Source organism: Lupinus angustifolius, chromosome LG05 (genome assembly GCF_001865875.1).
Source record: "Lupinus angustifolius cultivar Tanjil chromosome LG05, LupAngTanjil_v1.0, whole genome shotgun sequence".
Classification (NCBI taxonomy): Eukaryota; Viridiplantae; Streptophyta; class Magnoliopsida; order Fabales; family Fabaceae; genus Lupinus; species Lupinus angustifolius.
In genome coordinates, this window is record NC_032013.1 from 9,509,759 (window position 1) to 9,523,808 (window position 14,050).

Below are 14,050 nucleotides of genomic sequence, written 5' to 3' on the forward strand. Positions count from 1 at the left end.
GGTTTGTTCTTCCGCCGTTTTCCCTCTTTTTGCTCTGCTATGGTTTCACTCGTTCTTCATTTTTCATTTTCGGTTTGTTCTTCCATTGCCATGGAAGGGTAAATTTTTGGACTAAGTTCCTTTTGTAATGTATCACAACTCTTGAGGTTTTGTTACTAAAGTATTTTCGGTTTCTTTATTGTTGATTTCTTCTATGTTAGAAACTGATTTATGAGTTTATCTTTGCTTAGTTGATTTACTCTCTCTAGTGCATGAACGCTTAGTTCGTGTGAATTTGTTAATCGTTTCATGCATATACTGATTTCGCCTAGTTAGAGGTTTAGGTTCTGGAACTTTGAATTGATTATCGCTTAGTTAATTGATTCTCAAAAAATTCAGAAGTTAATGATTGGAATATGAAAATAATCTTTTGAAACCGATGATTGAGTTGTGAACAAACGAACCAAAGGGATTTAGCCATTTTATTACATTGTTTAACTATTGTTTCTGAATTTGATTTATGTTGATACTATCCAACAAAAAAAATCCCCTTGTATGTGTGAGTATAAGGTGTTTGAAGCTTTGCTTGAAAGATAATCATTGGGAAACGACCTAGGGGTCACTTCCTAGTAGTGCAGTTTTAATTGTTATATTATTTGTATTGGGTACGGCCTCGATCAATATGATTCTGAATGCATGTATGAAATGTTTTTTTATATAAGAAGGTTTGCGACGATGTATATAATTTTATGTTTTTTTGAAGTAGAATGTTTGAATGATTTTTTTATGAATGTATGAATAAATGAATAGCTGAGTGTGTATGAATGATGTGCTTATTTTTTAAAGTGTATGAATGATGTGCTTATTTTTTAAAGTGTATGAATGAATGCATAATTGAATGAATGAAATAATTTCTCTTTTTGAATGCATGAATGAATGCATAAGTCAATCAATGAGATTTTTATATTTTTGAATGCAATGAATGAATGCATAAGTCAATTAACGAAGATTTTTATTTTTGAATGCAATGAATGAATGCATAAGTCAATCAATGAAGTTATTCTTGAACGTAATGAATAAATGCATGAGTCAATTAATGAAGATTTTTTTATTTTTGAATACAATGAATGAATACATAAGTCAATCAATGAAGATTTTATTCTTGAATGTAATGAGTAAATGCATGAGTCAATTAATGAAGATTTTTTATTTTTAAATGCAATGAATAAATGCATAAGCGAATTAATGGAAATTTTATTCTTGAATGAATGATCAAATGAATGAATATTCGAATAATATATTTTTGGATGCATGTATATATATATATATGTGCATGTATGCATTCAGTATCATAGATATGATACTTAATAGGTTTTGTGGGTTATCTAAGACCCTAACCCTAGGGTGAGGATATAAGGCCTTTATACTAAATATCTTATAGAGTACGCTTATAAGGTGCCCAGATTGTATCCTATCACAAAGAGAGGAAACTCAAGTATCCTAGGGACTACAAGTGGGGCCTCTAGTCCACATCGGTAAGACTCGTGATATTTGGTAACAACCTGGGTGGTTCATCATGCCAATGTAAGTGAATCCCAAAGTCCTCACCGACAAGGTGGATGTCCATTCTAATCTAATGTTCGAGTATAGAGCATATACATATGCTAATATGATAAGTGTTGTAAAATATAACAATAAAATAAAATTAAAATAAAATAAACTAAAAATAAAAATACATGCATTTAATTTTTATGGTCGTGACTCTCTTGAAAATAATCTCCAGCAGAGTCGTCAGTTGTTGCGCCCAAATGCATTGGTAACTCTAATGAGATAGTGCAGTCAGAAATCGGGGCAAGGTAGCAGAATAAAAAACACTTGCTTCGTCCTTGTTCAAACAATTGCAATGTAACTCAAGTCTCACGTTAGAAGTATGAGATTTAGTTGTGGGGTTTATGTGACATTGGGTTCTGCAACCATGGTGGCTACCTTTTGTGGTGTGGTTCTCCAAAGGATCATATCTGTATCGCTGTTTTTTTCTTTCAAAAAACTACTGTTATTTGGCGCACTAGTTTTTTTAATATTAATGACAAAATGAGTGTTAGTGAGTTGCTTAGAATGTATACATTGATTATGATGACATTTTTGACATATACTACTCTGCAGGAGCAAAGCCAAGGGAGGAAAACAATCTTGCAGGGTAATCACACTATTTATTCAGGGGAAATTCCGACGCTATTGCGGTCTTCCAATGATACCAGCAGGATCAATATGTCATATCTTATGGTTAACCAAGGAAGTGATGTAGCTCAAGTCCATGTTGTCCCTGCTTATACTTGTTTAATTGAAGAAGTCAATCATGTGAAGGTGAACATAGTTAAAAAGTCTGTACCAGTAGCACATGATGCTTATTCTGGTATTCATTGCAATGAGGGGATAAATGAAGGTGGACATTGTACTAAATCATTTATTGGTCCTTCACCTGATAATACTAAGAAACAGTCTTCAAACATTGAAGTGAAAGTTAAAAATAGATCTGACTCTATTGACCTGTTTTTTGATGCATCTGAGATTAGCAATGGGAGCAATGGAACACATCACGTCAAAGTTCCTCCATCTGAGACTGTGGCGGGTAACTTAGATAATCAAAATGATGATGATGTGATATCAACTGCAACCAAACGTCAGACATCCATAAGAGACACATCTGAAGGTGCTATTGGTGGTGATTCACCATCATACTTAGATGACAATGTAGACTCAAATTCAGAGGCAGCTGCTTTTGTAGCTGCTTTAAGAAAAGCAATAGAAGAGGCTCAAGTAAGAATGAAACTTGCAAAAGAATCAATGAGAAGAAAGAAAGAAGGTTTCCCTAATCGTGTGAAACGGAAGTCTAATATTGACTTGAAAGCTGAGAAAAAAGAGGAGGATAAAATCTCATGTAAAATAGTGAACCTTGAGGAGATTACGAGGCAAGCATTTGGAGAAGCGGATGCTTTTCCAAAAGTTTCTTCTGGGGTAGGAAAGCCAACAATGAGAATAGAGAAAGTAAGATTACATCTTGGGGCGAAAGAAATGTTAGTTGCTGAAGCCATGCAAGGAACACTGAAGAAATTGAAATCAACTCTGGCAAAACATAAGGAAGAGTTTGAACAAAAAGCAGATGATAATGCAAAAGTTCTTGATCTTAAAGAGGTAGAAAATAATATGAAAGAATCGTGTATTGAAAGCACATGTAATAATGCCTCTGACAAACTAGAAGAATGTATAATAAAGTAGAAGTGGTCAAGGAAGACTGGAAACAAGAAAATAATGAAGAGAAGGTTCCTGCAGCTAATGAAGCAGGTGCATGTGAAGAACTTCTCGTTAACACAAGACGTACATCTCAAGAAGTTGTAGATGAGACAAAACTGGTTCAGAAGACACTTCATAAGGGATCAATAGACAAGGGATTGAGGGTAAATGGAGAAGGGGAAGTTAAGAGCAAGGTGACACTTTTCCATGAACCAGAAGACTGTGAAAGCAACCTATGTGAGCAAGAGTTAGTAAAAGGAGAAGAAAAATTACTTGTCTATTATCCAGAAGAAGATGGGAAAAAGATTGAAGAATGGCAAAGAAAATTTGAGAGCTATTCAGGAGTTCAGAGAGATTGAGAAGAACATTGATCAAGTGCAAAAAGGAAATGAAGAGAAAGTTGAAGTGTCCAGTGAGCCGGAAGAATGTGAATTGCTACAGTTTTTAGAGCCAATGGACAAGAGAGCATGCAGTCCACATGGCCTATACTCGAAAAGTTTGGAGAGAGAAATAGAGAATTTGGGGTGTTCAAATGATAGAAAGGGAGGATGTGAAGCTGGTTTTCTAGATGTAAATGGAGAAGCAGAACATTCTTGTCAGAGGGAAGGCGCCAAGAATATGTTTAGCAATACCTATGTGCATGCAATACTTGAAGAGATTGTGGACCATATTCATGACGAGGAAGATATTTATTTAAGAATTATGAAGGATAGTGAATTAGATGGAAATGAGAGGGTTCAAGATTCAGAAGTGAGTAAGAATGAAATTGAAGGAGCCACTCTTCTCATGGAAGAAAATGAGGGCGGAAGGGAAGATAACAAGGAGCCTGTAGAAGTAATTAGAGTGACTCAAACTGGTCCTGACTATGGGGATATAAAAGCAGAAGAAAAAACTACTGACTCTGGAAATCAGTGAGGATGCAAAGGAGGCTAGAGTTGCTTCAGTTGAAGAGATAGATGAGAATGGATCTAACTCCTCTAATGAGGAAAAATTGTTTGACAATGAACACAATATAGGAGCATCTCAGATACCTACTATGCCCAGAATGGTATCAAGCCCCTGCAAAGAAGAGGGCATTGAAACAATTCACAACAATCTAGAGGAGAACCATCAAGCTGCCCTGGCGATGGAAGAGAAGGAATCCAATGGCAATCCAGAGAATGTAGATCTGGAAAATGAATACCTCAAGAAAATTGATGAAGCAAAAGAGAGGGAAAGAGAAAGAGAGAATGAGAAATTAGTTGTAGAAAGAGCAATTCGTGAAGTTCGTCACAGGGCATTTGCTGAAACAAATAAAATCTGATGGGCGAGAAGTGCTAGGAAAAAACACTGGCCAGGAAAATGAGAAGAATCCTACGGAGAAGGCTGCTATGGAAGCAAAACTTAAAACTGAACGAGCTGTTGTTGAGAGAGCAACTGCAGAGGCACGAGCACGTGCACTACAAAGGGCACTGTCTGAGAAGGCTGCTTCAGAATCAAGAAATAAATCTAACAAGTCTATTGCAGAGAAGTTGTTTGGTGCTTCCAGAGATAATGGAATGAAGCAAAACTTCCATTCAAAATCTTTCAGGTATGGAGGTACATTTTTCTAAAACTTCTCCCATAGTGACCCATCTTTACTATCTTTTTCTTATGTTATAGTTTCTTTATCATATTATTTTTTGTTTCATTTTTTATTGATTTCGTACAAACTGCTTTTGCTTTAAGTTTGTGATTCTACTGATGTATTTGATGGAGCTGATGGCGATTCTACTCAGAGGTGTAAAGCTAGGTCTGAGAGACATCAGAGAATAGGACGTGTGGTAGGCTCCAGTTTTTCTCAGACCTTTTTAATATAATTTTGTGCAGACTTGTTAATATGTTGAATGGTTTCTTCATTAATTCTTTTGGATCACACAGGCAAAGGCTCTTGCAGAAAAGAATATGCGTGATCGACTTGTGCAGAAGGAGCAAAAGGAGAGAAATGTAATTTTCAATCAAATTTTGCACTTCCCATGTTTCAGAAACTTAAAAAATCTTATTGTGTGCAGAGGATAGCAGGAGCTCTTGATGCGGATGTCAAAAGGTGGTCAAGTGGGAAGACAGGAAACTTGAGGGCATTGCTTTCAACATTACAATATGTATGTGTAAAATTTAAATTTACCTCTAAAATTTAAGCTTGGTGATTATATCATTTTTTAAACCCTTCTATTATTTGAGACAAATGAACAATTTGTGAGGAAAGAGTATTTTTACCTACTATTTTGGAAATTCTTTACATGGTTCATTGACCCAGAGTAACCATTCAATTCTAGACTTATGATTATAGATTAACTATTGGACTAAACGACTAAATTACTTGCTTTGACAGAAATGTTTAGAAAACTCACAAGAATACATTGATCAGTATTCAATATCATTTTCCGTATTGATAAAAAACCGCCATTAAATACTATCTCCAAAAACTAGTTATCTATCTTAGTAGCACACCTTTCAGTTTTTGCCATAGGCAGTGCCTGATAGATCAATTTTACCTCCTAAATATATCAGGCAGCTGAACACTTACATTTTGCAGATCCTTGGGGCAGATAGTGGATGGCAACCGATTCCTTTAACAGATATAGTAATGTCCTCTTCTGTAAAGAAAGCTTACCGTAAAGCTACGCTTTTCGTGCATCCTGGCAAGCTGCAGCAGTGGGGTGCAAGCATTCAACAAAAGTACATTTGTGAGAAAGTTTTTGATCTCCTAAAGGTTAGGTCTTGTCCATCTTCATTAAGGGACATGAGATTTAGTTCATGATCTTTACCACTCTCTCTAAATATGGATCACATTATTTTTTCTATTAATGTTCCTTAAGGAGTAGTAGTACTAATAAAATGGTTCAACCTACAATCACAACAATACATGCTAAATCTCATTCTGTTCACTTGGGATTTTTTCATTAAAACTTAAATAGGTCATATATGCAACTCTTATTGAAGTGGCATTTTTCTGGGAAAAAACAAAGAGCAATTTCATCCATATCATAGTATATATCTATATAAAACCTTTTCTATGCATTTATATTTAAATTTTGTGCAAGTCTAAATGTATGGTTGATAATTAATTAATTATATTCATATTGCAAAATCTAGTCCTGATCTGCATTTAATACTCATGCTACCTAATGGCACTGAAGCTAGAGATGGAAATTTTATTAGATATCATGATTTTGAGATTTTTAATGGAAAATGGCCATTTCTCTGACATTTCTGTCTCTCTCTTCTCAACCAAACAATGTAAATGAAGTGAATTATGATAAATTCATATCAAGCAATAAGTGCAAGTGCTATCTTTGTTCTGTTTCCAATATTTTTGAGGTTAGAAGACTGTATGGATGTCAAGGGAGCAATCAATCAACTTGTTTTTAATACATTTTCTTGCTATGTAATGGTTTAAATGTATGAAATGTGTTCAATTTCGAATGTCTTTTGTCTTATTATCTCCAGGAAGCTTGGAACAGATTCAACATGGAAGAAAGATAAAGTGTTGTGCTATCCAATGATAATGTGAATGGTGGTAACAATTCTTTCAAGCTTCAAGTGTATTTGTTAAATGATAAGTGTAATTTATAACATATGAAAGAATTTAGTAAATTAGGATGGCATGCAAATGGACCCTTCTATATATAGCTCATTTTGTAATGTTTTGTTCTTTTTTTTTCTTGTGTGTTTTCCTATTTAAAATAAACCTTTAATGGAGGAACTTGCCCAAAACTAACAGATAACTCAAACATTCAGTATTACATTTGAATATATAATAATAAGTACATATAAATAAGGTATAAAGAAATAAATACATATATATAATTTTGCATCCATGACTTCAAGCACGCTGAATTGGTCTATATAATCTTAAGTTTGAGTGTTACATTTTTATCACATACGATATCTTAAGTATTTTGTTATTTTATCCAATCTCCATGAATCATATATCAATTTTCTCATGATCCAAAATATCTAAATTTAAAGCCCTAATGATCCATTTTTTTTTCACTTCACAATCATCATGTTAAGCTTTGTCATCCTTTGACTTCCTGTCTCTTTTGTCGTTGCTAACCGGTTTAGTATATAACTATATAATATAAGTATAAGGGCCTTGTACAAATTCTGAAAAAAATAAATGCAACATTGTTTGAGAATATAAAAAAGTATAGAATGATTTTTAGTAGAATAAATAAGTAAGGTTCAGTTTTATCTAATATGTAAAATTTATATACTTGGGTTAAATGCTCCAATCATAAGAATATGTAGGATAGAAATAAGATAGATTTTGCCTTAAACATACAACTTATATAATATATAATAGTCTATAAATTAATTATCTATTATGAGACATTCTAAAACTTAGGCCTCAGTTATAAGTCTGAAGTATAAACCTAATCATACTATAAGATCTTTAAATAGGTTAACAATTCTACTTTTAAATTTCTTTATCTATCACCAACAATTTAATTATATCTTATATATATAATATTTTTTGAAATTTTACATATAATAACTTTTTATATTAAAATAGTACAATATAATTATAATATGATATAATTAAATAGATTGCTATATTAAGTTTAATATGAATTTTAAATAGCCTAAAGTCTAATATGTGAACCTAAATATGATTTTTAAAAAGCCTTAACTGAATTTATGAAGAAAGAGTCTAGTGTACCATGGATTAGGCAATAAATCACTGATATGCTATTTGGTCTATCTCTACCCACACGCATGGGTTTTTACACCCAAGATAAGTTAGTCCTATATTTAAAAAAACATTGAATACCCTTATATTTGTTATACTGATTCATTAAGAAAAGGATTGGAGTGTTCACAAATCCAATATAAGTATTCTAATGGAACCGTAGGAAGGGCTTTGTAAACACATTCCCGTATGAAAGCACGCTAACGTTTTCTTTTCTTTTGCATTTCTTTCTCATTCAAATGGCTAGGATGTGTTATTTTTTGACTTGTGAATACATGTATGAAGGCATGAAGCCATACGGATGTGTTATATTTTTTATTTGTGAACACATGTATGAAGCCAGACAGAGTTGTACAATTGTAAAGAAAACATTTGTGTGGCTCCGTAAGGAATAAACCAGAAAACATGAGGATAAACCATTTCGACATGCAAAGCATAAACCAAAACCGATTCTAGCAAAACAAAACAAATTATGGTTGCAACCATAACTTAAACAAAATAGAAAACCAACCATAACTTAAACAAAATAGAAAACCAACCATAACTCTTAACAAAAAGAAATCAACACAAACGAGTTCGATGTACAAAGGATTTAGTGTTCAGTGTGGATGAGGGTTTTTAGTTCGAAGGACGTTCTGAAGTTTTTGTAAAAACGTGGAATGTAATTCTTTGTGGGATGTAAACAGCCCAAATCATGTATACATATACATATATATATATATACATATATATATACATATATATATATACATATATATATATATAGTGACTTACTACAAAAATAACCACCTAAACCTAAGAGAAAAAGATATACACTGATAATTTTTTACAATAGTACTGTATTATTCATCATTCATTTTCAATCATCATTGACTCCTCGAAAAAAGTATTTCAAATGAATGATAAATAATGCACAGACTATATATAGATTTTGACATTGTATATTACACTCTCAAGATAGAGAGATAAATGTTTTTTTCCATTTAGTATTGATTAGTTTATTTAATTGTGAAGTCTCACATTGGATATACGAGAAAGAGTGAAGAGTTTATAAGTAGAAAAAACTCATGAAACTAATACCATTAAGGTTTTGGTTTAAGACGTAATGTCTCACTTTCATATCATATCTCAGTAACAATGAAACTCTTCGATAGTTGGAGGCTCTTCGATTTCAATCTAGTCCAACAAATGATATCAGAGCCGATGGTTCGGCTAGAACATGGTAGACTTAAAGGGAAGCAGACCAAGAGTGAAAAACTTTATAAATAGAAAAGGCATATGTAACTTATGTCTTAAAATTTTGGTTCAAGACATGATGTCTCACTTGTGGCCTTTCACTCTTCTCATACCCCAATAACAATAGAACTCCGATAATTGAAGGCTCCCTAGTCACAATCTAGTTATACATCCTCTGCAGTCTCTCCAATTCTAATTGATCTCAAACCCTTAACTGAGTGACAACTTTTATAAAATATATATAATTATTGATAAATTTAGTGATGTTTCCATTTTCCTTTATCTATATAAAACTATTCAAAGAGGTCTTATAAAAGGACAGAAGGCTACATATAAAATTCAAAATAAAAACAAAATTGAGGTCAAATTCTGCATAAATTTCAATTTCATTTGGCCTTATCACATCCGAACCATACAAAATCTCATATTTAACACTGCCATACAACACAACACCCACAGCAACAGACCTTAATCACACTAATCTTTTATTATAAATTATACTCATTAACCACACCCCAACCTAAAAATAAATAAATGGATCTGATAGGCATAAACCACTGAATTTTCTGAGGTATAAACTATCGAACCATAAAAATACAACTAATCTGAATTGAGTAGGGCAGGAACACATGAGCAACAATTTCTCCTTATTAAGTATTTAACTCAGTTGCATTCTTAGGACTCAAACTCAACCCCTCTAATTGAGCTAGAATCAAAGGAAATGATTATCAAAATGACAAAAGATGTCTCACATGATCATGATAGTTGAAAATATGGCAGAAAACCAAAACAAAAAGGAAACTAAGAAACAAAGAAAAAAATCGAGCTTACATACGTCTCTACATTTCTTCAGCAGTTACTATATAGTCTCATCTGGAAATACTAACTTTTAAGATTAAGCTTAAACATTTAAATCAAGAGTATTATTTTTGACAAGGAATTCTTCCACCATGCTAACCACTTACTTGCCAAGCACATGGAGCATTACGGCATTTTGTGCATGTAATCGATTCTCAGCTTGTTGGAACACAATTGAATTTGGAGCTTCAATAACTTCGTCAGTCACCTCAACCCCTCTTTCAGCTGGTAAGCAATGCATGAAAAACGCTTTTGAGCCTGCTATATCCATAAGACTCTTGTCCACCTGCAAAATGCAATTGTTATTTCATGCCAATACTACTTCCCAATTAACCAATTCAAGCACACCACAGCATTTATACACCAGAGGCACATTATCAAAATAACGGCAGGCAAGGAGGAAGTGAGGGAAAGTAAGCCACATCAGTTCCAGGTTTCTACAAACTTGGCCAATTTGTTGATCTAGTTTTAATAACATGAGGCTACATTGGGATACTAGGATGTTACCTGGAAAATATTAGTGGCTTTTTGTGCATCTCCTTAAAAGTATGCAAAGGTTGAAAGGGCTGATTCCTAAATACTTCAGTTTATTCCCAGATAGTATTTCAAATTCTAATTAAATTTATTTCAAAGAAATAGAATTTTACTAAGAGATATACAAAAAAATTAAAAGGGAGGCCTAGTGCACGAGGCTCACACCTAGTGGGTTTGGGGAAGGTAGATATACGCAACTTTACCCTTACGAGCGAAGAGTCTATTTCCAGGATTTAAAACCATAACCTCCAAGGCACAAGACAAGCCACCTTACCTTGCATCAAGGCTCACCCTCGGACATAGAAAGAAAGGAAGACAAGAAATCCTCCACAAATTCTAATTAAATATTTTGATTATACAATCATTATCCTCTTGTTCATGACAAGCTGCTTCATATTTTGCTAGCATGTGTGTGCAAAAATTGATATATTCCAAGTTAACAACCATAATTCAAACACAAAACAATTCTTATGTCACAAACACGGATTCTTTAATTTGACCTGACTTCAACCCCCACCTCACACTATTTGAGCTAATGTCAGTCTACGGTTCTGTCAAAATGTGTTATCTTCATTGACAGACTAAAACCCTACAAAACCTTATCTTTTCTAACCGAGATATATTTTGTACCTGAAATCCTTTAAATACTTGGCGACGGTATGCAGCCTCTTCCTTTTGCCCCATGCTGGCCCAGACATCTGAATAGACAACATCAGCTCCTATGACAGCTTCTTTGGGATCATTAGTTATCTCAATCTTGCTAATTCCAGCCTGTCTTGCTTTCTCAACTGTTTTCTCATCGGGTTCAAAGCCCTTTGGACAAGCACAAACGAAGTGAAAGGGAACAACAGCTGCCAGCAACAGCCATGAGTGGACAATATTATTTCCATCTCCAACATAGACGACCTGAAGTGTATCATGGAATTCAGACAATGATTTACTTAAGCAGTGCGATCATGAATTAGGAAGAACTCCTTAACATAACAACATTACCTTGGTGCCTTCCAACCGACCAATGTGCTCAATCATAGTGAGGGCATCAGCCATTATCTGGCAGGGATGGTTGTAGTCAGTCAATCCATTGATAACTGGAACAGTTGCGTACTTTGCAAGATCAAGTATGTCCTGCAATAACATAGGTGAAGCAACTTGTTTATTGACAAAAGGATCAATCACATCTCCAAAGCAGAAAAACAATTCATCTCTCAACCCATTAACCCAATGGCCTTTCATTGTATTCCTTTTCTCACTATATCAAGCCATTCCACTGTTCATCTATAGGTGGCATTAAATATAATCAAACATTATTCAGTACCAATGGTAGAGGCAGAAAATAGTAATGCCATATAATCATTCTTCAGCGAGAACCATTTAAGTATCATGGTTGCATGTTCAGTCTTCCAATTTAGGAAGGGTAGCAATGCCTATAAAGAAACTCGTTTCCATAAGCAACAGCAATTCTGCCAGCAGACATGTGCAAGCAACCAAGCTTCACAGATGCCTCTAAGTATTTATGTATGCATAGACATTTATAGGGAGAGAACACCGGAAAAATACTGAATCCCAATCTAATAAAAAGTATCTAAAAAAAATAGTAGACACATAATGAAATCTAAATTGAAAGTGTAATATACAAATTTAGAAAAAGAAAAAAGTAGTCGACAAATACAAGTCGTGCTTACTGAAAACCATATGAAATATAAGTAACTCAAGAGCATACCTGATGAGCAAAAACGCGAGCCATAAGAAGGTCATTATAGCGGCACAAGACACGAGCAACATCACGAGTCTCCTCTCGCTTTCCCATTTGGATATCATCAGGTCCTAAATATATAGCATGGCCACCTAACAATGTAAATCCAGTCTCAAATGAAACACGTGTTCTCATGGATGGCTTGGCAAAGATCATTGCCATTGTCTTCCCTTTAAATGGTTGAAATGATCTGTCCCCTGATTTAATTAATGCCTTGACATCAATGGCTCGATCTAAGAGCCTCAAAATGGTGTCCTTATCAAAATCATTTATGTGAAGAAAATCTTTCAGCTCAGTTTTTGCTGCAGGATCCAGGAAACATAAGAATCGAAGTTAGATGACAAGAATTTGCTGAATTATATCATAAACGAGCTAACTAATATATAAAATGGGATAAAATATCATGATATTTATACCATGCATTTAGATTTTTAGTCAGGAATGCTCCTTACTTGGTATTTAGTACATTAGACATGAGATATATCTTATCGGAGCTTCGAAAAATATGCAAACTCATGAATTGGTTTCAGACAAAGTTGTCTTAAAAAATCCCTAACCATAAGCTGCCTGATTAACAGTTCATTACAGACCTCAAGTTATGTAATTTGGCACTTTCATACTTGAAGTGTTTGGAAGAGCTTAATTGGACTTATGAAAATAGCTTGTGAAAATAAGCTTATAAAAATAAGGTATGACCTTCATCTAAGTTCTTCTTAGCTTATTTAAAAAATAAAACTTAATCAATAAGCTTTTAATTAAGCTTTTTACCGAAACAGCACTCTTAAACCCACTGCTACGTATTCACACATCTTTTCTCTAAGTTAATGATGTCATGCAAGTAAACATCGACAACGGATGTGGATAACTGGAATAGAACGAAAAAAGAAAAGAAATTTACAATACACAATTTTTGAAGTGGAAAAGAAGCATTTCTAAAACCTTAATTCAATGCAGTTAAAAAAATCAAAACTTGATAAGTAATTTCACTTTTAAAGTCAAATCGTGAAGTGATTAAACACAGGACAATATTAAAACAATTAAAGATGAAAAGGGGGATTTTTTACCAGTGGGGGAAGTGGATTGAGCGGAAACAGTGGAAGAGGCATTGCATGAAATTTTAAGTGGAAGTGGGGAAACGGAAATGCGAGGGAAATGAAGGAATTTGGGGAGAAAGTGAATGGATGAGGAGAAATTTGAGGGTGAAGTTGAGAATGAGGGTTTATCCGAACGAACTGAAAAGGAAGCTGAGAAGGATGAAATTGCAGCCATTTTTTTTCTCTTTGCGGAGAATAGGGATGACAGAGCAAACTATAATGGCTTTTTTCTTCTCAGTTATAACTTATAAGAGCAGCAACCATAGTGGTGGTTGTTAATCAAATAAGAATTCTCCATTCTTTCATTTTTATATTCTGAATTTTATTTTCTAATTTTTGTTCTTAACAATTGTCTATTATTCTTCCAAATGAAAATGGATAGAGAGTAAATATTATGGAAAAGTGTAGATATCTTACTACCCCAAATAAAGATAAGAATGATATTTATTATTATGAGAAAAAATATATGTTGTTCTTATTTCATGGAGAGTTGTAACTATTATTGACAATTTGGGTCATGCCCATGGGGTCTGATCTCACGTTTTGAGTGGGTAGAACATGAAAAATGTGTTCATCTGCCCTAAAATGTCT

The 14,050-nt window shown here is 33.8% G+C and overlaps 2 protein-coding genes across 4 annotated transcripts; one reads left to right on the top strand and one right to left on the bottom strand.

Annotated features, from left to right (window-relative positions):
* LOC109347677 (auxilin-like protein 1) lies at positions 2,032-6,943 on the top strand. The gene is given in 10 exon segments (XM_019587665.1): positions 2,032-3,241; positions 3,244-3,571; positions 3,573-4,156; positions 4,158-4,566; positions 4,568-4,848; positions 4,978-5,072; positions 5,170-5,235; positions 5,301-5,390; positions 5,825-6,001; positions 6,739-6,943. Coding segments are annotated over 10 exon segments (3,237 nt in total). The 5' UTR covers positions 2,032-2,070; the 3' UTR covers positions 6,775-6,943.
* LOC109347678 (ornithine carbamoyltransferase, chloroplastic-like) lies at positions 9,842-13,696 on the bottom strand. 3 transcript variants are annotated; one of them, XM_019587668.1, is made up of 6 exons: positions 13,430-13,696; positions 12,333-12,667; positions 11,606-11,737; positions 11,243-11,518; positions 10,178-10,364; positions 9,842-10,109 (listed from the first exon to the last, which is right to left on the bottom strand). In XM_019587668.1, the coding sequence occupies exons 1-5, from the start codon at positions 13,632-13,634 to the stop codon at positions 10,182-10,184; spliced, it is 1,131 nt and encodes a 376-aa protein (XP_019443213.1). In that variant the 5' UTR covers positions 13,635-13,696; the 3' UTR covers positions 9,842-10,109; positions 10,178-10,181. The 3 variants fall into 3 exon arrangements, with proteins under 3 accessions (XP_019443213.1, XP_019443212.1, XP_019443211.1); XM_019587667.1 differs by having other exon boundaries at positions 9,844-10,113; positions 10,164-10,364; XM_019587666.1 differs by having other exon boundaries at positions 9,849-10,364.

Coding starts and splice junctions, on each gene's coding strand:
- LOC109347678 (XM_019587668.1), bottom strand. CDS start 13,634: ATGGCTGCAATTTCATCCTTCTCAGCTTCCTTTTCAGTTCGTTCGGAT. Junction 12,668..13,429: donor TCAATCCACTTCCCCCACTG/GTAAAAAATCCC, acceptor TGGATCCTGCAG/CAAAAACTGAGCTGAAAGAT. Junction 10,365..11,242: donor AAGTATTTAAAGGATTTCAG/GTACAAAATATA, acceptor TGCATTTTGCAG/GTGGACAAGAGTCTTATGGA.